The following is a 21,865-nucleotide window of genomic DNA, read 5'->3' as shown; positions in this document are numbered from 1 at the left end:
GGTCAAATTTGCTTTCCTAGGATGTTAGTGTCAGAGTGTGAGCGACTATGATGATATTTGTAAAGAATCCAATATTTCATATTTTACAAACGCTGGGAGAAGTGGCTGCTTGCAAGGCTGTATCAGGAATCGCGGTTAACAGAAGCACACTGTCTGAATGACATCCGCACATGTGTATACTATCCAGTCTGCACCGAAACCAGTAGCAAAATTCTCCCTTTAAATGTGGTAAAGGCTTTACCCCAACCATTATTTTGAGGAATCCACAGTAGGAGTAGCATAAACATGTCTTTTCAAGGCTTTTCAACAAAAGAAGTAACTGTAACAAATTAGATAGCCTCTAGGTGTGTGTTTATTTGCACCTGCAGAAATTATTCTTCCAAGTGAGAGTTATGTTTATTGCTAGCTCTGACATCTTTATGCTTAGTTTTCTTAAGGGGATGCCACAATCCCGTATCTAGCCCCGTGCCTGCAAGGCACAGCTATTGTTAGAATGGCTCATCTCCTATACGTGCACTTGACCAGTTTCCAAGTTCTCTTACAATTCATTTTATTCTTGAGCACCAAGGTTAATGATAGTATACAAGCCCTCAGCAGTGTCTGTCTGCATGCTGGTTTTATGTCCCTATTGGCTCTAAAGTACAGTTTTAATACAACTTTGCTAGAGGTCTTCAGGGACATGAGTCGTAGTTTCAGCGGTAGCCACAAGTTGTATGAGCCAGGAGTTATTTTAATTTTGCAAAACATTTCTTTGCAAGTGTAGGCCTAAATCATGCTGCCTTGGACTTAGATTCCAGCTTACAAGCAGCAGAATTACAATGATATGATATAATACAACATGTTTTAAGAAGGTCTGAGACATCAGGAGAACCTCAATGGGGCAATTTAACTTCTGCAAAAGAAAATTAAGGCATAGGGTTAAAACAGGAAAGAAAATGTAGGAAAAATGACAGCTGCATCCATAAGGGCTATCATGTTAGATCTTGTTAAGGAAAAGGGATTTCCTCAGCTGATGCTCCAAAATACGTACTGGGATTAGTTGCACGGGGATTGGCATGGCCTCATCCAGTGCATCCTTGTTCGGAATTGGGTGGGGCCCCTGTGGATGGTGCCCCAACAGGAGCAGGGCATTACAAAGCTGCTGTGACACTCTCTGCAGCAGTGATCAGAGTCTGGGCATTTTACTACTCTGTGAACCTGAGGAGAGGAAGCGGAGAAGCAGCGCTGCTCCTGTCAAGCAGCCTCCCTGCAGAGAAGCAAGAGTGAGTAACACCCTTTCTTTAAGCCTTAGGGAAAGGGTCAGTGAATTTCAAAAGGGGCCACCACTGCAGAACTGCAAGCAGTGCAAGGATTGCAAAGCATAAAGAGGGAGGAGAGGTGAAACCTGCTGTGAGAAGTGTACAATTCTGGTAGTGGTGAGGTAGGCGATATTGCTAATGAGAGCCCCTCCATCCACGAGGGGAACACACCCTGCCAGGTGCCAGCCAGGATGTGTCTCTGAGGGAGCTGCTTGAAGCATTTCCAAATGCCCAAAGGACAAACTCAAGACTTCGCTTCTAAATGCAATTAGAGAAGGTGTGGATAAACAGAAAAAGCACTAAATTTTGAGCATAACTCCTTTCTTGTGTTTGCTCTGTGCTCTCTTTAACTGAAAAAACCAAAAATCTCTGTTCAACAGCTGCTGGGAGATATGGGTTTGGAACATCACTTTCCAACCTGAGCCCCAGTCTTCCAAGGTGAGTTCCTTGCACTGGAATTTGCACCGTTTCTAGTTTTGGGTTCTTCTGTGGTTTCAGGTGTTCAGCTGCCTTAAGGCTAGCATGTTTGTTTAAAAGGAAGGCAATTTCATTATATACGTCTACATATGTATATATATATATAAATATACACACACTTCTATATATCCCTAAAAATATACACACCTCTGACATCTGGCAGTTAGCCTGTTAGGGTTCATTTTCTGCATGCCCTCTGAAAATTTGAGACCCTGTTTTAATGCATGCACATGATTATGTGGGGCCTGTGCTCCTTTCTACAGTGGTGACCTTGCTGTTCTGGCTGTCGTCATGCCCCGATGGGCCAGGGTGCACCAGGGCCAGGGGTCTGGTTTGAGAAACCAGGAGGAATTGCCTCCTCTTGCTCAGCTGTGGAGATGGCCAGATTCAAGCCTGAGCAGTGTGAGGAGGAGGAGGTGCAGCTGCTGCCAGGGCAGAAAGACATGCTGCAGGAAGGGTTTACCAGGCAGTCCTTGAGTTGGTAGTGAGACCACTTTCTGTTCAACCCATCTAGATGGAAATACACCCAGAGAAGCCCTACTACAGGTATATGGGTAGGTAGTGCTGGGACCTGACTGGTCCCACAGCCCCTAGCTGCACTTACTGCTCGCTATGGCAGAACTGTCTGCTAGGACGAATATGCAAGTTAGCTGTGCTGAGCCTGGAGTTTTCCAGCACTGCTTTACAGCTCATGAATTATTCAAGGTAGAAACTGTAACCAGTTCTGCAACAAAAGAGACTCCGGCCAAGCAAAACTTCCTCAGCTCCCAAGTACTACTCCCCTTCCCTTCCCTTCCCTTCCCTTCCCTTCCCTTCCCTTCCCTTCCCTTCCCTTCCCTTCCCTTCCCTTCCCTTCCCTTCCCTTCCCTTCCCTTCCCTTCCCTTCCCTTCCCTTCCCTTCCCTTCCCTTCCCTTCCCTTCCCTTCCCTTCCCTTCCCTTCCCTTCCCTTCCCTTCCCTTCCCTTCCCTTCCCTTCCCTTCCCTTCCCTTCCCTTCCCTTCCCTTCCCTTCCCTTCCCTTCCCTTCCCTTCCCTTCCCTTCCCTTCCCTTCCCTTCCCTTCCCTTCCCTTCCCTTCCCTTCCCTTCCCTTCCCTTCCCTTCCCTTCCCTTCCCTTCCCTTCCCTTCCCTTCCCTTCCCTTCCCTTCCCTTCCCTTCCCTTCCCTTCCCTTCCCTTCCCTTCCCTTCCCTTCCCTTCCCTTCCCTTCCCTTCCCTTCCCTTCCCTTCCCTTCCCTTCCCTTCCCTTCCCTTCCCTTCCCTTCCCTTCCCTTCCCTTCCCTTCCCTTCCCTTCCCTTCCCTTCCCTTCCCTTCCCTTCCCTTCCCTTCCCTTTTCCTTGTAGTGGAGCTGGGACAATCCAGACATTTGGTATTTGTACTATGGCAACATCTAAAACCCAGAGTCTGTGACTGATGCAAGGAGCCAGGGGAGGAATGGAGAGGTGTGTAGTCCTTGCCCTGATTTGGCCCAGATTTACATCCCACTCAGTCTTGCTCACTCAGTTGAAACACCCAAATGAGGAGAATGTAAGGAAAAACAACTCAGATCTGGTTTGTTTCTCTGGAGAAATTGCTTTCTCACTTTCTTTTTCCATCTCTCTCTGTAGCATCTGGGTAGACCAAGCTCTGAATAGAAGGTAAGGAGAAAATTGTGGCCCCTGTGCCTGGAAGGATAATGACAAGTACAGGGCAGGAGGGAGGGGCCAGAGCCACAACAGCTTGCTCAGGGGCACCAGGCGGCTGATGGCAGAGTGGGAGCCAGGGTTCATGGGTGGGCAGGTGCCGTTCATACAGCAACTCGCAGCCAGAGCCTTCCAGGGGAAACCAATTCTCCTGCTGGTGGCCTGACAAGGCACTGACAAGCTCTTAGTTTATCTTTCCTTGGGAGAGCAAAGGGAACATGGCAAATGCAAAGTTCTCCATTTTTCTAACAACCTGGAAGGTTTCTGCCTTTCCCTCCACCCAGGGAACAGGGAAGGGCTGACAGAAGCCCAAAACCAATATGAAATGGAGCTTTTTTCTTTTTTTTTTTTTTTTTTCCCTTGTCATCTGTAACCCAAACCCAATAACTGAAACCTCGCCAAGAGTGGTATTTCTTCATTTGACTCCAGCCAACATGCAGGCTTGACGAGCACACTGGCAGGCTGCATTTCCACAAATGTTTTTGTTAAATACTTTCCGCCACACTGGGAAAGTGTGTTGTCATCATGAAGTCACGTTGAGTTGGACTGGTTCACCTCTTTCAGCCAGTTTGTGTTTCAAAAATGCAATGCATTTAATTTATAGACGATCTTTCATTGCTTATTCAAACAGCATTGTACGAATGCACCTCTGTGACTGTCTGCCCAAGGGCCCAAGGAACATCAATAATAAATGACCGGGCTGAGGAAGGTAGCTCTGGGTTCACACCGGCAGGTGCATTGGGGTAGGGGGGCTTATCTGGGCAGGGAGTACGTAGTGAATGGGAACTGTAGCTTGCAATAATTCCCTCCCTGCAGAAAGGACTCATAAATGTTTAATAAACTTCTTGCCCTTGCCATAGATGAGGTCTTATTAATGGAGTGGCTTGAGGACAGGTATTGTGTCCGTTACTATAGCACCACCTTGCACAGGATCTCAGCGTGGAAGAGGCAGGGGAGGGAGGGAGGGAGGGAGGCACCGAGGATGAGCCCCAGCGAGCCAGCCTGAGGTTTGCCTGTGGAGCAGGCAGCCACCTCCTGCTCAGGGACCCCGGCCCTCGGCAGCACCTCCAGCTCACCAGCTGCAGCCGCCAGACTCGCTGCCCCCATACAAGTTCCCGACCCTGCACAAATGCACGGCAGAGCTGCTGCAAGCGCACTTCCCTGAGCGCTTCGAGGGGGTTTCTCTCCAGAGCTCTTCCCGACTGACTTTCTGGCTTTGGAAGATCTGGTTTGATTTTTATTTCTTTTTTCTTCCATGCTCCTTTCTTGAGCAACTGGTTGTTTTTGCAGAGGTCACCGAGGGGACTGGAGAAGGCTCCCGAGTCTGGCATCGGGAAATATGACAGCAGAAGTGAATGCCTATTAACATAAGGGATTTACTGAGGAAGAAAGACAAAATGCCTTTCAAAGGGTTCAGTTCACTGAAGGAAAGATTTTTTAATCCAGGAAAGGAGGAGGTGAAGAACACCATTAGTGACTCACTGGGGAATCTGAGAAGGTAATATCCAACAAAAAATTCCCAGACAGGTCTATTGGTTCAAATTATTAAAGGGAAATGAAGTCTAGAAAAATGTATAAACATAAAACAGAATCTAGAGTTGCAAAACTAATATCTGAGCTCAGGTAGTGAGAGACACCTTGCTGCACGACAGAAGATGTAAAAGGAGCACTGTTACAACAGCATATGACTATAGATGATAGAATATTTATATCAAATCAAAAAAGGTGAAAATAAGTTGTAAAATAGCATTCTAATGTTACAAAGAGCATGAAAAAGTATTTTAATTAAAAAGCTTTTAAATAATTAAATGTGAGTAATTCTGTGGTTTAGCTTGCACAAGAAAAACTGATGATTTAATGGGAATTAACACTCCCAAATGATGCCACTATGAAATCAGAATTAATGTTCCTAGGTTACAGGGGCTTTTTGGAAAATCTTGTTCCGACTAAGAGAAAATGTATTAAGTAGAAATGTGTATGTGTGTGTTTACTGAGATTAGCAAATTAGAAAAAGGAGAAGCAGCTGTTTGCTAGCAAAAAGGGAAAAAAAAAAAAAAAGATTTTTTTCTTATTCTTACAGTTTATGAAACAACAAACGGAAATATTTTTATTTTTTGATAAATGAAAATACGATGTAACAAATGACTAATTTCATAAAAGGAAAGAGATTCCTCATTTAAATGGAAGATTATTTTTATTAGTAATGGCCACTGACAACATTTATTTGTGTAATCAATAGACAAGAGCCAGAGGGTTCAGTGACATTTCTTGCATGTTTGATGTTAAATGTTTTAAATCTTTGTATGGAACAGGACAACATTTTAACTGAATGTAGTTTTATTGATTGAATTGTATTTACTTTCACACCCATCCCTTTACCTTCTTTTGGGAATGCTGTTTTGAGTCGAGATATAGTTCCTGGCAATATAAACATGCCTTTGATCACAAGAAAATGTATAATAATTTACCTGTATTATACCACAGCATGTGTACACAAGAAAAGAAACACGTACACTTTTAAAGAAGTTACTAATATGCAGTGGTAGATTGTCAGTTACACTATTTCTATACCATGTGAACAGAGCATCTGTATTCCACACAGTTTCAACTCAACTTTTCTTTATTTACAGTATTATAGATGAAGTCCAACATTTTCCTTTTTTTACTTTTACTCTACAGTAATTCCAGGGATTCTGTTTTTTCTTTAAAACATCAAGTTAAATAATTTATTCAATCAGAAATTCTCTTTGCTGTGGGCTCTGCTAGCCAATTTGACCAAATACATGTGAGGTTTGTATGTGGAAATGGTATGCGAACTTTAAATTGTCCAGAGTCCCGTCTTCGTGTAGCCATGTATCAAAGATGTCATGCTGGTTCCTACACAGTCGGTAGTACTGGCATCCAGCTTCAGCAGCATTGCTACTGAATCAAACCAAACCAAAAGAAAGAAATTTTGCTGGACTTAATTATTTTCTGTTTTAAACGTATGTATATCAGTGCCTTTCTTAGATGTACCAGCCAGCGGAGGAAACAATCCAAACAACGGAAGTTTTTTTACTATGTCTGCAATCACATCTAAGTAAGGGTTGCTGCAAGTTGAACAGTCTCTTAGGAAATACGCAGTCATATTGGAAGGTCTCCATAAGGAATTAAACATACACGTTTTTAAGTTGAACTTCACTCTCTACAGCTTAGCCTATCAAGAGAGCATACACTTCTATTTTTATATGATGGTACATATGTACACGTACCAGCTGCAACCTTGACTTTGCTCTTCATCCAGTCCGATTGACTTTAATATGGTGTAAATCAGCAAAGAATTTGGTTTTTCTTCTAGCATTTGATAGGTGATTAATTATATCAATGCACATTCTTGATTAGGTCTCCAAGTGTGATTTCTCTGACTGACGTGTGTTCACGTGGGATCAAAACTAGCAAAGCAGGTAGAAAAATACTTTTAACTTTGGTAAATACGACACGTCTGTGCCTTCCTACCACATTTGCTCTGACTTGCAAACAACAGAGCAGATCCAGAAGCCAGTGTCTGTCCAGACCAGCTGCCGGCTGCTCTGTAATGATTCTTCACAGACAAGTTCAAGTGCTAAAGCACAAGCAGCATAAAACAACTTACTGCCTCCTCACAGGTGTGTAGCAACCTCAAATTATTTTTGTGGGTGCTGCAAAACGAGAGTTTGCCCACAGGAGGTTACTTTAGGGTAGCTGGATCCTGGAAGGGAGGCAAGGGGGACTGAACCAGCGAGACCCAAGAGGCATCCTTTCTTTAGGCTGTTGCCAATGGTTTCATCCGTGAGATCTTAGATATTTTAGCAAATGTTTTAGATGTTTTGTACAAAATAAGCTTTTATGCAAAATTCAGTTTGTTCTTGATAAGTTAAATACAGTGGGGCAGCAAAAAAAATTTAGAGGACTCAAGGCTTGGGTGAATGGGTATCATAGCTGGGGCTCTGCAAGCCTTGCAAGTTTCCAAGAAAAGAAAGCTTTTCCTGCAGAGTTTCTTGACAGGCACAAGCACTTCGGGCCTTCTGTGGACTTAGTGTAGTCAAAGAAAAATTCGTGAACTAAAATAAAATCTCAGGCTCTGACCACTCTGAGGATTTCAGGAGCCTTGGATCAGCTAATGGCAACCGTGAGCTTACTGATGAAGTGGGAAGTGACTAAGTGCGTTTACAACGCAATAATGTTACTGCTAATATGAAAAGTTGTATGGGCCATGTCACGCAGCTGCTGTATGTAGTCTGGGCCCTGATAGGTGTAGCTCTGGCTGCTGCAGATGTCCCTTGATGATTAGACAGCCTAAATTGCTCAAAACTGCAACTTGAAACTGGGCAACATACCCTTGCATTGAACACGGCTCCACTGCCTGTGCTGGATCGTAGACTTAGTCCTCTCAAATTTTTCCTTTGCCCCCAAGTACAGAGCACTTAGTGCACCGCAGACCATGCAGCACTGTGAACACAACGTGTGGTGTCCAGGCTCAGTGAGTTTGCGAGTCGTGCAAGGCCCCTTGTACAACGGTGTTAGTGCAAGGGCACAATGCACGTGTGCCGTGCTGCACTGCAGCACCCAAGGGGCACCCCTCCAGTGCACCGAGGCTGTGCTGAGCAGAAACCATGAGGCTGCCCTGCAGCCTGGGAGTGCAGCACCTATGGGATGCAGTCCCATGGTGCATCTGTTTGAGACATGCCATGAGTTTCATGCAAATTCCATGCAGAAACCAGCCAGAGAGGTCTCATGTCATGAGAGACTTAAGAGGGTTGGTTTGCCTGTCTGTACTGGGATTTTTGTACCAATGCATCAATTGCAGGATTTGGTATGGAAAATTATCACCTGGGCAAATCTTTAGAGAGTAAATGAGATCTCAGAAGATTGTATCAGCTTTTGGGTAAATGATATATACGATAGTCCGTGTGCAGGTTTCTGAAGTTTATGCCAGGTTCATCAGCAATTGTTGCATGTGATGACTGATGCTAGATTTGTAGGTGTGAGGTTTGAACATTGCATATGATTGTCCTGCAGCTGTCTGTTAAAGACTGTAATATCTGTTAAAAGTTATTCTAAAATGTGTTCTAACATGTGGCAGGTATTAATATTTGCCCATTATTGTAGAACCTATGTGTTTTTAATAAATAGAAATGGTATGATTCTAGTCCACCTACTTTATCGTTTGAAGAAATAACTAATTGCTATGCTAAAATCCCATAAATACAGATTGCTGAATGTATAGAGGTTTTGGCGATTTTATTACTGACAGGAATTTTTGAAATTTCCTTCATTCTTCCAAAATTCTGTATATGCCAGAGCAGTTGTTCAATAAAGAAGAGGAAATTTTGCATACATTTATGACATTTGTGCAAAGAACATAGACACAGATATCTTCAAATATGTTATCTCTTCTTACTTGCCAAGTATTACATGTTTGCTGAAAAAAAGGAAACAGATTGATGTAAGGACTGAACATTTCCCGTGCAGCAAAATGCTCTCCTGCATTAGTCAGATAATTAGAGGAGGGCACTGGCTCTGAAACAGTTTTCTTCTAAATCATCAGTTTAGAACAAGTGAAAATTTTCAGTGGCACTACCAGAATATATGGATCAATTGGAAGATACATTTCTCATCTTTTCAAGGAGCTTCCATGCGTTCATTACATACCTGTTCAAAAAAACAAAGCCAAAAATCTGGGTCAAACACTGGCTCTGTGAATGTCTGCACTGCTAATGCTTCATCCCAGCTCCACTGCAAAAATAGTTTTCTCCAAGATGAATCCGCTATAGAGGGATTAACATTAAGCTTTGAGGGTATGAAATACTCTGTGTGGATTTGGGGTCATGGATCAGTCCTCAACTTGCTTTTATTAATGAGTAGCTGAATACAATAGCAAAACAATTAATTTCTCCAAGAAGGCAATGTTGGCCCGTAGCGCTAGTCTTGGCTCACCACTTTTAACAGTGAATTTGGAGCAGAAGGATGTTTTCATGCCTATCTGAATTGACAGCCAGCTGAAAATGTCCAGACCAGAACAGATGTTTTGGCTTTGCATGATGTGTCTAATCTTTGCCAGCTGCCCAAAATAATGCACCAATTAAAGCCTAATGTCTCTTTTATAAATAGAGAGCCTGGTAAAGGTATAAAAATTTGAGGAATTGTGCTTTGATTTAATTCAATCAACATCTTAGATTATATTAAAGGAAGACAATTAAATTACTTTTAGTTTGCTAATAACTCTTATGAGATGACAATGTTTCTAAAAAATAATTATTTAATTGTCTTTGCCCTTCCTGAGGTCTTTATTTTTGATATTTTATTCAGTCTACACCTAACTATATTAGCACACAGAGCATGGAATAGATGGTGTCTTCTTTTTAAAGTGCCTGACTACATTACTGTCTGTACTCTCATTTCACTAACAAATGCCAGTGATTCATAAGATCTCAATCACTTTCAATAACACCACAGTAACATCACGTTTCCTGTGTTACCTTGCTTTAATGCAAAGTCTTCCCTGCAGCCTGACAATGAGCTAATGATCCAGCTTTGCAGTTAGCACTGCTTTCAGCAAGGGATTAAATCAAATAATCCCAGGAGTTCCCTTCTGCCCAAAACGCTCTGATTCTAGTGTTTCTTGGAAATGTGAACCAGTAGACTGTAACATGCTTTTTTTTTCTTTTTTTTTTTTTTCTGCTAAGACTGAAACTGAAGTAATGGTTTTGTGATCTGAGGTAAAAAGGAATAATATAGAGAATGATGCACCAGTCAGCCTGCAGCTCTAAAGCCTAGAAATACTGAGATTTTTAAGCGAAACTTCATACTCGAAAGATATGTGTAAGACCACAGCAAGCACCCAAGGAAACGATGCTTACCACCTATATTTGCAAAACCTTTAGTATAGAGTACTATCTGTTAGATTATGGGTAGCACATTAGACTTAGAGCAACTGGAGAAAGCTGTGATTAAACCAACACTTTTCTCCCAAAAGACCCAACCAGCTACTGTGTAGATCAGCCGGGTGTAGCCCACCCATGTATGCTCTGTCAACATTTCTTTATAGCCAATTACTATATGGAAAACCAAAGTGCTTAGATTTCAAATACACTCAGCCAGATTTGTGAAAGAAGGCAATAAGTTACTCCTTATCAGAAAAGAGTGAATGAAATCATTGCATCATCTTGTATGGCAAGCTGGGCTTCCTTTAGATTAAGTAACTGTTCATATTTTCACAGTACTGAGAGTAACTCCATGGCAGACACAAAAGGAGCTGGATCCTGAGCTCACTGCTTCAGAGCAATGCCAAAAGTGAGAGGCTTTGTAATGTAGCTGCTGATAGAGGCCTCCCTTTAGTAAACACTTAACCTTAAGCTTATGGGTAATGTTCAGTGGGCTAGTTGTGTACTCACAGCTCACCATGTGCTTAAGCGTTTCAACATGTCAGAAAACCAACACTCTGCATTTAAAAGAGTTGCATGGGCAGTTAATGTCAGGAGAGGAAGTATTTAGCTCCAGTCCAGCCGTGCTTATTCAGTTCTTTCTCACCTCACCTTTTCCACCAGAGACATTCCTTGGTTCTTCAGCACGGCATGTTAATAACTCCCATCAGACTGGGAGACTAAATTAATTTTTAATTGCGGTATCATATAATTCCAGATTACATGGAAGTGCCATGTTTTTTATATGAACCTGGTAGCTAGGGTGCTTGTAGGAAAAGGAAAGGCTGGATACACAAAGCTGGAGGAGCTGTACTCCTATGTTAGTTGGTAGCTGGTGGGCAACCTCTTGCAGGCTGAAATGGCTGGGTACCATCTATCAGGCTCCTATCCTGAGTAAATGGGTGTCCTGGTCTGTGCTAAACCAGAACTAATTCTGTTTTAATGCTTTTACTTTTCAGTTAAGTCTCTTCTAAGTAACTGCACTTTCTGAAAAACAGCAGCATGTTTTTCCAGACAGTGACTGCTTCTATCAGTGATAAGGCCTGATGTTTATAGTTCATACCAAGGAATGGTATGCAGAGAGGCCCTTGCTTATACTTGTTCTTATAGTGACCAAGGTCACTGCTAAATCTTGTACTCCGTGTTGGGATGCTGTAAGAGAAAAGGGTCACAAGCACGTAAAAATTTCACACTGCAGGGAGGAGCGAACCAGACAGGTGACCCAAACCATATACGTCATATTCAGTATAAAGCTGAGAGATCACGAGGGTCTCTCTCTCTTCTTCGATGGACGACATCTGAGGAGGACTCTGTCTGTTCTGTCGTCGAATCCGACCCGTGCACCCCTGAATCCAGTGCCTGAGTCCATCTCCTGGATCAGGTTCCCATCTGCTGCCAAGTCCAGCCTGGGATTTCCCCAGTGCCAGCGCTGCAGCGTGGTCATAACATATCGTCATCAGGGTGGGGGGAGTTGGGTTCAGTATTGGTTTTGTATCGATTTGTATATATTACATTATTTCCTTATTCTTATTATTAACTTTCCTTTTATTGTTATTGTTCCATTAAAGCTGGTTTAGTTTTCTTTTCCAAACCGTAAAGTCTCTCTCCCTTGTTCTCTCTCCCTTCTCCTTTTGGGAGGGAAAAGGGGTTAATGGAGAGTGTCTGTCATTAGTTACTGGCTGGCCCAGCCTCAACCCTTGACAATGGGAAAACCCGCATTGTTGGCACCTTCCCTCCCAGTTCCTCCCAACCACACTGCAGTTGCCACACCAAATTTGAGTCCAGGCAAAGCCCTTTCAGCCTCTGCTGCTGAATTAACAGCCCAGAAAGTTGCTGTCTTCCTTCAGATCTCATTTAATATTAAGTATTTTACACAAAGGGCAAAACGTTCAACACTAGGAGTTGCAGGAGTTCACTTTGCAATGACCTAAGACCTTGTGGTGAGAAGATATTTCAGAGAAGAGCGGACACTTGGCTTCAAATCCCTTCAGGCAGAGAAAGTCTGGGCCTGGCTCTTTTACATCTTAAATAGGGGCTCTGATGACAGAGCCTTTTCTCCTCTTCAGTATAGCCCTGACTTTTGTCTCACAGTGAAAACAAATTCACAGGGAATTTTGGGCTGAGCAAAACCATGCTTTGTGCTGTATTTGCCCTTTTCTTGGAACCTACTTGCAGCTCTTCTTAGTGGATTTAATTAGAAATTATGATTGATTTCTTCATATGTCTATCTTCCTAACAACCAGCAGGATTTATCACAACAGAGCTCAATTTAGCTCTCATAATTATGCTCATGAATAGCCTGTGAACACTTTTCCAGCTAGCTCTCTGGCTAGGTGGCTTGGATTTACAAACTTCAGAGGTCATTCATGAAAAAGGGTAGTCTCTGCTAATCTTTCAAAGCTTGCTCAACATGAACTCATCATACCACCAAGAGCCTCATAAGGATATAATTTAGCAGCTGACTGGAGCGTGTAACTGCCCATCCACATTTCAGCAAATTTTACCGAGACAATAAGGCATTTTCATTTTCTCTTTCTTCATCCGTTTAGGAAAATCGATGGCACCAACATAGAGGAGGATCACATTGAGCTGACGGAAGAGGGGCGGCCTGTGCAGGCAGGCGCTCGCAAGCCAGCACTGTGCGACTGCTACTGCTGTGGGCTGCCCAAGCGCTACATCATTGCCATAATGAGCGGTCTGGGCTTTTGCATCTCCTTTGGAATTAGGTGCAACCTGGGTGTTGCCATCGTGGAAATGGTGAACAACAACACTGTTTATGTTAATGGAAAACCAGAGCTGCAGGTGAGAAAACATCTTCCTTTCACTGTTTTGAGCAGATCCCATTGCAAAATTATCAAAGTGCCACCTATCAAAGTACTGTGTACACATAGATCAAAAATTGAGGGAGGGAGACACATGAGTCTTGATTCATATAGATAGGTAGGTGCTTAATTCCTATTTAGGTGTTGAAGTCACATTAAAAATCCGTAACATCTGAGGATTTACAACCCTTACAGAGGATGTAAGTGGCAGAAATGAGAACTGAGCTGGCTTGCACGTCTATCAGGTCCCTGATCTTTCAGTTGTAGGCAGGTTTTGTTGTGGTGGCAGAAACTTTTAGTATTTATTATCTCTCAGGGAAGTACCCTCTGATGCTGCTACGGAAGCAACTATTAATTGCTGTATGTAGCGCTGCACTCACTCTATTCAGATCAGCAGCTGACTTTCAAGACCTTAAAGTAATCTCTGCCAATAAGGCAACAGGTTTTTACAGGTTATTGACAATGTGGACTGCTGTCTATAGGTATTCAGAGATACATGTCACGCTATTTTCAAATTTGCAGTAGATGGCATGTGGTTCACAGCAGATGCCTACAAACCCTTAACAATGCCCACAAGGAACTGCAGGTTCAATGCATACCTCAGTTTCCCCAGTCCTGCCTTGGTATGCAACTGTGATATCATGTGTCCTTTTATAGACTTTATGAACTTGAACCTTTACATTTGCACTACTTGTGGACTTATTTTTGGACATTATTTGGATATTTTTGTCTTAACAAATAATTCGTGGGAATTTTGACTCTGACCTGATGATTCCCCATGTACTGAGGTGTAGGAGAAAAGCCACTACAGAACAAAGTATCATTAGACCCTGCCAGAGAATGGAGGCTTCCCCCAACCCATGGATACTCTTTGTTTGTCAGCACATTCCTTAAAACAAAATAGATCTGCCAGAGAGGCAGATACCTTCCGTCATGTTTCTAGAGATGAATGAAAAGCTGTGCACTTATTCAACTTTTCTCCCAGATATTTTAACTTTTGGTAAAGTGCCGAAAGTGTCTATAGCAAATTTCCAAAGTTAAAAGTATGCCTGCATCCATGACTCATAGTCATAGGAGTTATTGATCTGCAAAGACTAGAGAAGATGCTTGTGATTCCAGGGCTGGGGACTGAATAAATCTTCCTTCCCTTCCCACATTATACCGTGGCCAGTCCTCCAGTGTTTTGCTCTCCCCTTCGTAGCTATCAAAGCAGAGTGTTTCTAATCAGACTCAATAAAACCCAGAAAGATTTAACAAAATGAATTAAGAGTTTCCTAGTGGGGAGCAGCTCTGTGGAAAGGGACCTGGAGGTCCTGGTGGACAGCAGGCTCAATAGGAATGACCAGTGTGCTGCTGTGGCAAAGAAAGCCAGGATGCTGGGCTGCATCAACAAGGGCATCACCTGCAGAGATAAAGAATCCAGTATCCCACTCTACTCAGCGCTTGTCAGGCCACACCTGGATCACTGTGTTTAGTTTTCGTCCCTCTACACAAAAAAGATGTGGACAGGCTGGAGAAGGTCCAGAGAGGGGCCACAAAGATGATCAAAGGACTGAGAAGCCTGCCATATGAGGAAAGGCTGAGACAACAGGCTTTGTTCAGCCTTGAGAAAAGAAGGCTTAGGGGAGACCTTATCACCATGTTCCGCTATTTAATGGGTGGCTATGAAGTAGACGTACACTCCCTTTTTGCAAGGAGTCACATGGAAACGCCGAGGGGTAATGAGTATAAGTTACTCCTGGGGAGATTCCAATTGGACACAAGAGGAAATTTTTTCACAGTAAGAGCAACTGGCCATTGTAATAATCTCCCCAGGGAAGTGGTGGATTCCCCAACACTGGACACATTTAAGATTTGGCTGGACAGGGTGTTGGGCCATCTTGTCTAGACTGTGCTTTTGAGAAGAAAGATTGGACCAGATGATCTTTGAGGTCCTTTCCAACATGTTATTCTACGATTCTAGTTCTTCCTCATCTGCAATCTCCACTAACCAGCTCCTGTTGCTTAGACTTCCTGCTGAATTTGTATTTATTCAGTCTAATTCCTGCTCCCTGTGGTCCTGCTGGGACTATTTTGTTTGGGCATGAGCTCCTCCTTGCACAGGAACTTTTCCCATGTGTCACGGTGTTTCTGCCTACAGAAATTGACACTACCTGGAAACTAAGCTGGAAATGACTAGTAGAAAATTAGGTGTTTAAAACAGAAATACAACTCAGCACAGGAAAGTGCTTCTCTTGTCAGAATGCATATTAACATGGAAAGAAATCCTTTAGCCCTCTGTAAACATGTCTGGCTAATTACTGTCATCTTTCTCCCTGCAAATGATAAGCAGTTTTTTAGTTTGCTTGTTTGGGAAAAAAAATCAACCTACCGTGGAAAACTAGTTCTTTATATACACAAAGTAATATGGATGTCCTGGTTTGGCTGGGACAAAATCACAGGCCAGCCATGCTAGGCATGTTCAAGTCAGCCAGGGCAGCTGACCTGAGTTAGCTACAGGTGTAGCCCATCCCATAGTGTCATAGGCATTATAAAGGGGCAAGGTTTACTGAGGAAAAAACTCTTATATGGTTCATTATGAAGTTCCTGCTCTTCTTCTAGATTCTTCCTGCTTCCTAAGGACTGGATAGTCATTTGGCTGAGTATAACTCTGTATGTCTCTGTTGGTATGAGTGTTACTCATTAAACTCTGTTCTCACTTCCATCTATGGGTCTGCTCTCCTTTTCCTGATTCCCCTCCCTGGCTGGTGAGGGCTTGTCAGGCAATAGAGTGACTGTTATATTTTAGCCCTGGGTTGGGCTAAATGTAGACAATAGAAAAAAAAGAGATGTTAAGGTTTATCACTTTAGCTTTCATTTTTCTGTAATGTTTTAGTGATAGTTTTAATTTAGAATCTAAAAGACATCTGTGCTGCTTCCTCACATGATGCTTAGCCACTTTTCCCTGGTGTGCGATTAGCATAAGAATGATCCTGAAGCAAAACATCATGTTTGTTTTTTTTTTCTCCAAACCATTTCTTCTGAACTGAGGATTCAAGGAGAAAAAGTTGATACTGATCTTACTTTAGTGTGACTATACTGAGCCAGATCCTGTTTGATATCCCAGAATGGAGGGCAGGAGAGGCACCTTGGATCTGCTTTTCTTTTCTTCATGTTCTCTATGCTTTGCCCTGAGCTTTGTCTATCCCTCCTCTGAATGAGGTATGTCAAACAAGGTCATCAGAGAACAGGAATGTCCTTGTTTAGGAAGAGCCTTGAGAAGATTGAAACTGCTTGGTATCCAAGGACGAGGTGTATGGAGAATTTCTTTTGGCTGCAGACATTTGACATTTTTGGCTAGGATTCATTTATGACCAGCCTGTGGCTGGCCTTCTGCATCCAAATCCAGGCTTATAACTGGCACCACTTTTAGTAAAAGATAAATTAATCAGCTAGCTAGTGTTACCTTGTTTTATTTCCAGATTGCCTTGTCTTTAAATGTTACCCCTCCCCCCACCCCCCACCTTTTCTTCTCCCATGCTACTTAAAGCGGATGGTGGATGGTCAGAGTTTGGCCCTGACAAGGACAACTGTCAATAAGCCTGACCAGGAAGCTGACCAATGCAAACAACCTAAGCAACTTTGATAATCTTGGGGAAATGGATATGTCTGTTGAAAGGCATCAGGTCCTTGTTATAACACTGAGCAGGCGTGAAAACAAAGATTTCAGGACTAAGCAGCCCAGGTGGAAGCAGTGACAAGTGGCAAACATGAAAGTCCAGTATTAGGTGCCTTCTGGCTGAAATTGTTCCCCACCTTACTGAGGGCAAAAGCAGTAATCCCACATCCTTTTGCCTTAACTGGGGGGATTTCAAGCTCAGTAATGCCAGCAGCATGAAGGGGCTGCCTTGATTTGGATGACCGGGTGACCTCTGTGTGAATTCCAAACAGTAGTTGTCTTACAATGAAGATGCTTCATCTTAAAGCCTTTTTTTCTGGTTCCTCTTCAGAAAGCCCAATTCAACTGGGATCCAGAGACGGTGGGACTTATTCATGGCTCTTTTTTCTGGGGTTACATTGTGACACAAATTCCAGGAGGGTTCATCTCAAACAAATTGGCTGCTAACAGGTAAGAAAACAGTCAAAAGAATTGAGCTTTACAGACTGATGACTGTTTTACACTGTTCAAATGATGAAATGTGAATTAATGTGTTTCAGGAATACAGCTCTGAAACTGAACATGCAGTATTTATGTCTATAACCAAAAATGGGACTAGATTTCCATTATAGGTCTATTGCTGTTTCTCTCAATTTAGCTTGTTCATCTCAAATATTTACACATTTCTTCTCTAAACAATCATCCTTTCTGTGGAGAGCTATGAAAAATCACACCTAATGCTTCAAACAATGTAGCATTTGTCTTTCAGAAGTTGCCTTAGTGCTTTTTAGCTCAACTTAACACCAAAAAATAATTTTCCAACAAAATTGACCTTTCTCCTTCAAAAATTCCCTGTGGACTGAAGCTGGGCATGTAGGAATTACAGAACTATTTATATTCTGAAGACAGAAATCCATCCTCGTGCACATAGGTATCCTCATCATGGCTGCATACAGCACTGACAGTAATTACGATTGCCTAGGACTTCTAATAGAGCCTCATGATTTCTGCTCAGCAAACTCTGGGCGCTCTATAGATTTCTTCTATGGCTGTTGTATTTGTGGGATGATTTTTTTTAATTCAACTGCTTTTGAAAATGAGAGTAAGAAAAGTAGCTAATTTTGCCAAAACTAACTTTGGGTTTGGGCTTTACTTCATAAAGTCTTCAGAATTTGGAACATGATCACAGGAGAGGAGATTGTCTGAAGACAGCTGGTTGTGAATGAGCTCATGAGATGTGCATGTTATGGGTGTTTGGGATCTCCAGATAAAAAAGATGGTTGGTAACAATTTAATTCTCCACAAACAAGACATGACTTATCTACAAACACTTTCAAAATTGGAAAAAGTCTTTAAGACCAGTTAGATATTGTTTTGCCCCAAATTAAAGTACTTCGCTCTTTGCATTCTGCAAAGACCCATAGGGGTTACAAGACTGCCTGAGCATTCTTCCCACCCATATGACCTTATGGAAATGATTCTAGGACAGAGTCATGTCATAGAATTGCCCAGAAGTTCAGTCCCAACTCCCCTCTGTCTGTAACCGAAAGTTACTTGGAGTTCAGTTTGCACTGTTTCTTCAACACTACTAGCATCCTCAATTATTAATTTCTCTATCACATAAAAATGCCTAAGCAGAGTATTTTTCCATCTGCCAAACAAGCCAAGCAAATTAGTTGAGCTTAATCATTTCCCTAGCCTTTCTAGTCTTGCCACCAGCAGCAGAAGGGCCCCAAAACACAGATGTGCACACTGTTGGCTGAATAATTCAGCATATTATTAGTTTGCCTTTTTTTTTCTTAATTGTCTTTCAAACGGTAAAATCAACCATGTTTGCACTGCAACTCAATGTATTCTGTCAGTAGACTACTTCTTTAGGTATGTGTTGTGCATATGCACAGAAAGCAGTATTTCTGTCCCCATGAGAGTTTCAGACTCAATCTAACTACAACATCAGATTATGGATTTGACTATCATAACAGGGTTTAGGAGTAGAATGTGCTGAGGAACAACAATATCCTAAAAGCTGAGCTCAAAGAGAATTTCTGTTTGCAGTAACAGGATTCACAGGTCTGGCTAACTCCATGTTTTTCCTTTATTCCTTGTTTACCCAACCAATTTCAACTTGGATAGATTCACCAATGGTGCCAAGTTTCTGTTTCAGAGGGGTTGCTTGGTGAGGCACAAGGCAGGAAACCAGGAGATCTGCGGGCAGTCTGTGAACCCACCACCCCTAGAAAGGCAAATGCTTTCTTTTGTCCTAGCTGCACTCTGGCAATGAGATATATTATTCTATCATATTACTGGCATTACAGATTTAGGTACACACTCTTTTGTCACCTGTTTAAATCATGCTCAGCCCAGTGCCACCTTGAGCATACATGGACCCCTCTACCCCAGGCACTTCTCTAAAGCAAATCATTTTTTTGTAATAATGTGGGATTCAAATAAGTCTCAGAACAGCTGAAAATATTGAGTACTTCATGGTTTTGCACCAAAACCATCTAACACCATGCAATTTGGTGTTTATTTTTTATACACTCATCCAAATTTGTGTAGGCCTGCATTCCACCAAAAAGTTAATGAACCATTCAGTGACAATGCCCCTGTAACTTGCTGCTTGTCTTCAAACACTTATCTAAACCTAATTTCATCGTTGTGTGGTGATGACGAGGATACATGAAACATAAGGTGCCTCCTGATACCAGTTTTCACTAATAGCACCCTGCTGGGTGAAGAAGTCTGTTTTGCTCCCAAAGTGGTGGCTGGCGGGGATCATGGCAGTGAGAGGAGAAGAAATACGTGAATGAATTGAACAGAACTGGGATAATTTTAGTAATGGTGGGGACAAACATCTTTGGGATAAATAGCAGTGAACTGCTAGAAAGATGCTGGCTCTCTGTGGAATCACTACTTGACCTCTTAAATAGCAGAAGAGTGACTGGTTCTAACTCACTATGAATGATGCATTTACAACCTAGGCATATTGAAAGTCCTAAATGAAGTAGCAGAGATTGGAAACTCAGTCTTCAGAGCTAGCTGTTTGGATAATTAAACATGTTCTTTCTTACAGCTTATTCTTTCATGTGCTTATTAATTTACATAGTTTGCTGTAGTTCCCTGAGACTGTCAATAGCATTATGATAACAGATCTGATATTTCTATTAGTGGCAAGGAAGCAAGGTGCAAAACTCTTTTGTTCACTGATCATAACAGAGAGCTAAATATTTATTTCTCAGCTGAATGTTTACTTGGCTTTGAAAGCAGTCTCCTATATGTCAAGATATGATCACAGGCTTTGTATTTCAGTTCAGATTTTCAGACCGCTTTCTATATAAATATATTTTTATGTCATTTCCCTCTGCCACCATACACAGCCTCTTTGCTTTTGTGTTCATCTGTTGAGTGCTTCCTTGTTCAGATTGAGCTGTCTAGGCAAAGACTGTCATTTTTGTTAATAGGTACACAGAATTTAGATGGAGTGTTGACCTCTGACTGTAGATTCTTTGCATTATAATATTGCCATTAATACTATTGTGAATAATAAGCCCAGATTCAAAAAATGAGGTTACATATGTTTCTTGTGAATAAGTTTTTAAAAAGAGACTGAAATGTAAACAATTGAAATCCTTATTAAAAAAAAAACCCCACAACTAAACAAAAAACCCCCCAACAACAAACCAAAAAAAGAATGGCAAAAAAAGGTTTTAAAAGTTTATAAATATTTTGAAGCGGAGCATGATAAACAGCTATGCATAATAAGATCTGTGTATGTCTTTGGCATAACAGTCAAAAGGGAGAGAAATGCTGCAGTTGTCCAAATCATATGATTTCAAATCAAATATGTCTAATACCGCTCATATATCAGAATGAAGCTTAATGTGTCTGTTTGAAATGCCACACGCATAACAAGACAATTTGAAACTTGTTAAATGCCACTGAATTTGAGTAGTTTGAAAAAGGAACATGAATGATGGTCCACAAACAGCAGCATGCCACTAGCTAAGGGGCCTTTAACAAAAGGGGCTGCTCTATTCTCAGGGTTTCACCTTGAGTCTTGGAGGGAGCTTTGGGCTGACCTCCCATCTCCTAAGTGCTGTGGTCTCCAGGGCCACCACCAACTGCAACTTTCTGTTACCACAATGAAAGATCTCCCACAAAAAGGCACTCCACAGGGAGCCAGACATGGTTGCTTTGAACTGCAAGCAACACAAAGAAGACAGTAAACTACTGAGGATTAGCAGTACTCCATTCAATTTAAATGGTGCGTGGCAGTTGTGGAGAACTTCTACTGCCAGATTTGATATTTTTCAGTGTAACAGGATCTTAGAGGGGATCCTCATGTATATCAGCTTCCACAGGTGCTGGAGTAATAAACTCCTGATATTCAGAGAGTGCATGATGCAGCTATTGAACCCTGTTCTTTGCACAAAAAGGAAACCTGAGGCTTCAGCCAGCCTGATGTAGACGCATGAAATCTAATCAATCAAGTACAGCTCATCCTACAAACGGTAGTAATTTCAGCGATTGTTCCAGCTGGTTGCTCCCAGTCTCTTTCTTGATTTCCAATGGTGTTTTTTGATGTGCAGCAGCCTCAGTTTTCAAATGAGCTCCCCAGATGCCCTTTCATGAGCTGGGCACCCGGGGATGCTTTTGCCTTGCACTGCAGCATCACTGCCTGGCAAACCTGCAGCTCATGCCATACTGAAATGACTGCCCTGTGGCCCACTTGTCTTTCATGTCTAGTGTCACTGTTGTTTATTATTGACACAGGGTGGTAAATGTGCACCACTCTTCAGTTAAACACAGGAAAACCCATGTCTGTACTGGTAAAAGGTCCCGCAGACCGGCGAGTAAGGCAGACATAGCATTGAGTGCTACCCCGGGACCTCTGAGTGGCCTGGACTTTCAAGGATGCTGCTTGGATCCATTACTACTACACAGAGGTTTCTGCTGCCTGTTTCTCTAATGGGTACTAACATTTGGGATGTTGCTTCCCAAAGGCTTCAGG

General features: G+C 42.3%; 1 protein-coding gene across 1 annotated transcript in view; it reads left to right on the top strand.

Annotated features, from left to right (window-relative positions):
* The first annotated feature begins 4,851 nt into the window (after nt 1-4,851).
* SLC17A8 (solute carrier family 17 member 8) overlaps nt 4,852-21,865 on the top strand; it is a 30,790-nt gene continuing 13,776 nt past the window's right edge. Inside the window, exons 1-3 of the mRNA XM_086470640.1 lie at nt 4,852-4,952; nt 12,945-13,197; nt 17,207-17,325. Coding sequence (XP_086326766.1) covers nt 4,852-4,952; nt 12,945-13,197; nt 17,207-17,325 — 473 coding nt within the window. The remainder of the gene's footprint in view (nt 4,953-12,944; nt 13,198-17,206; nt 17,326-21,865) is intronic.

This window comes from Leptosomus discolor, chromosome 1, assembly GCF_034619465.1.
Source record: "Leptosomus discolor isolate bLepDis1 chromosome 1, bLepDis1.hap2, whole genome shotgun sequence".
Classification (NCBI taxonomy): domain Eukaryota; kingdom Metazoa; phylum Chordata; class Aves; order Leptosomiformes; family Leptosomidae; genus Leptosomus; species Leptosomus discolor.
Note: the sequence above shows the minus strand (reverse complement) of the source record. Positions and strands in the feature narration are given on the sequence as shown.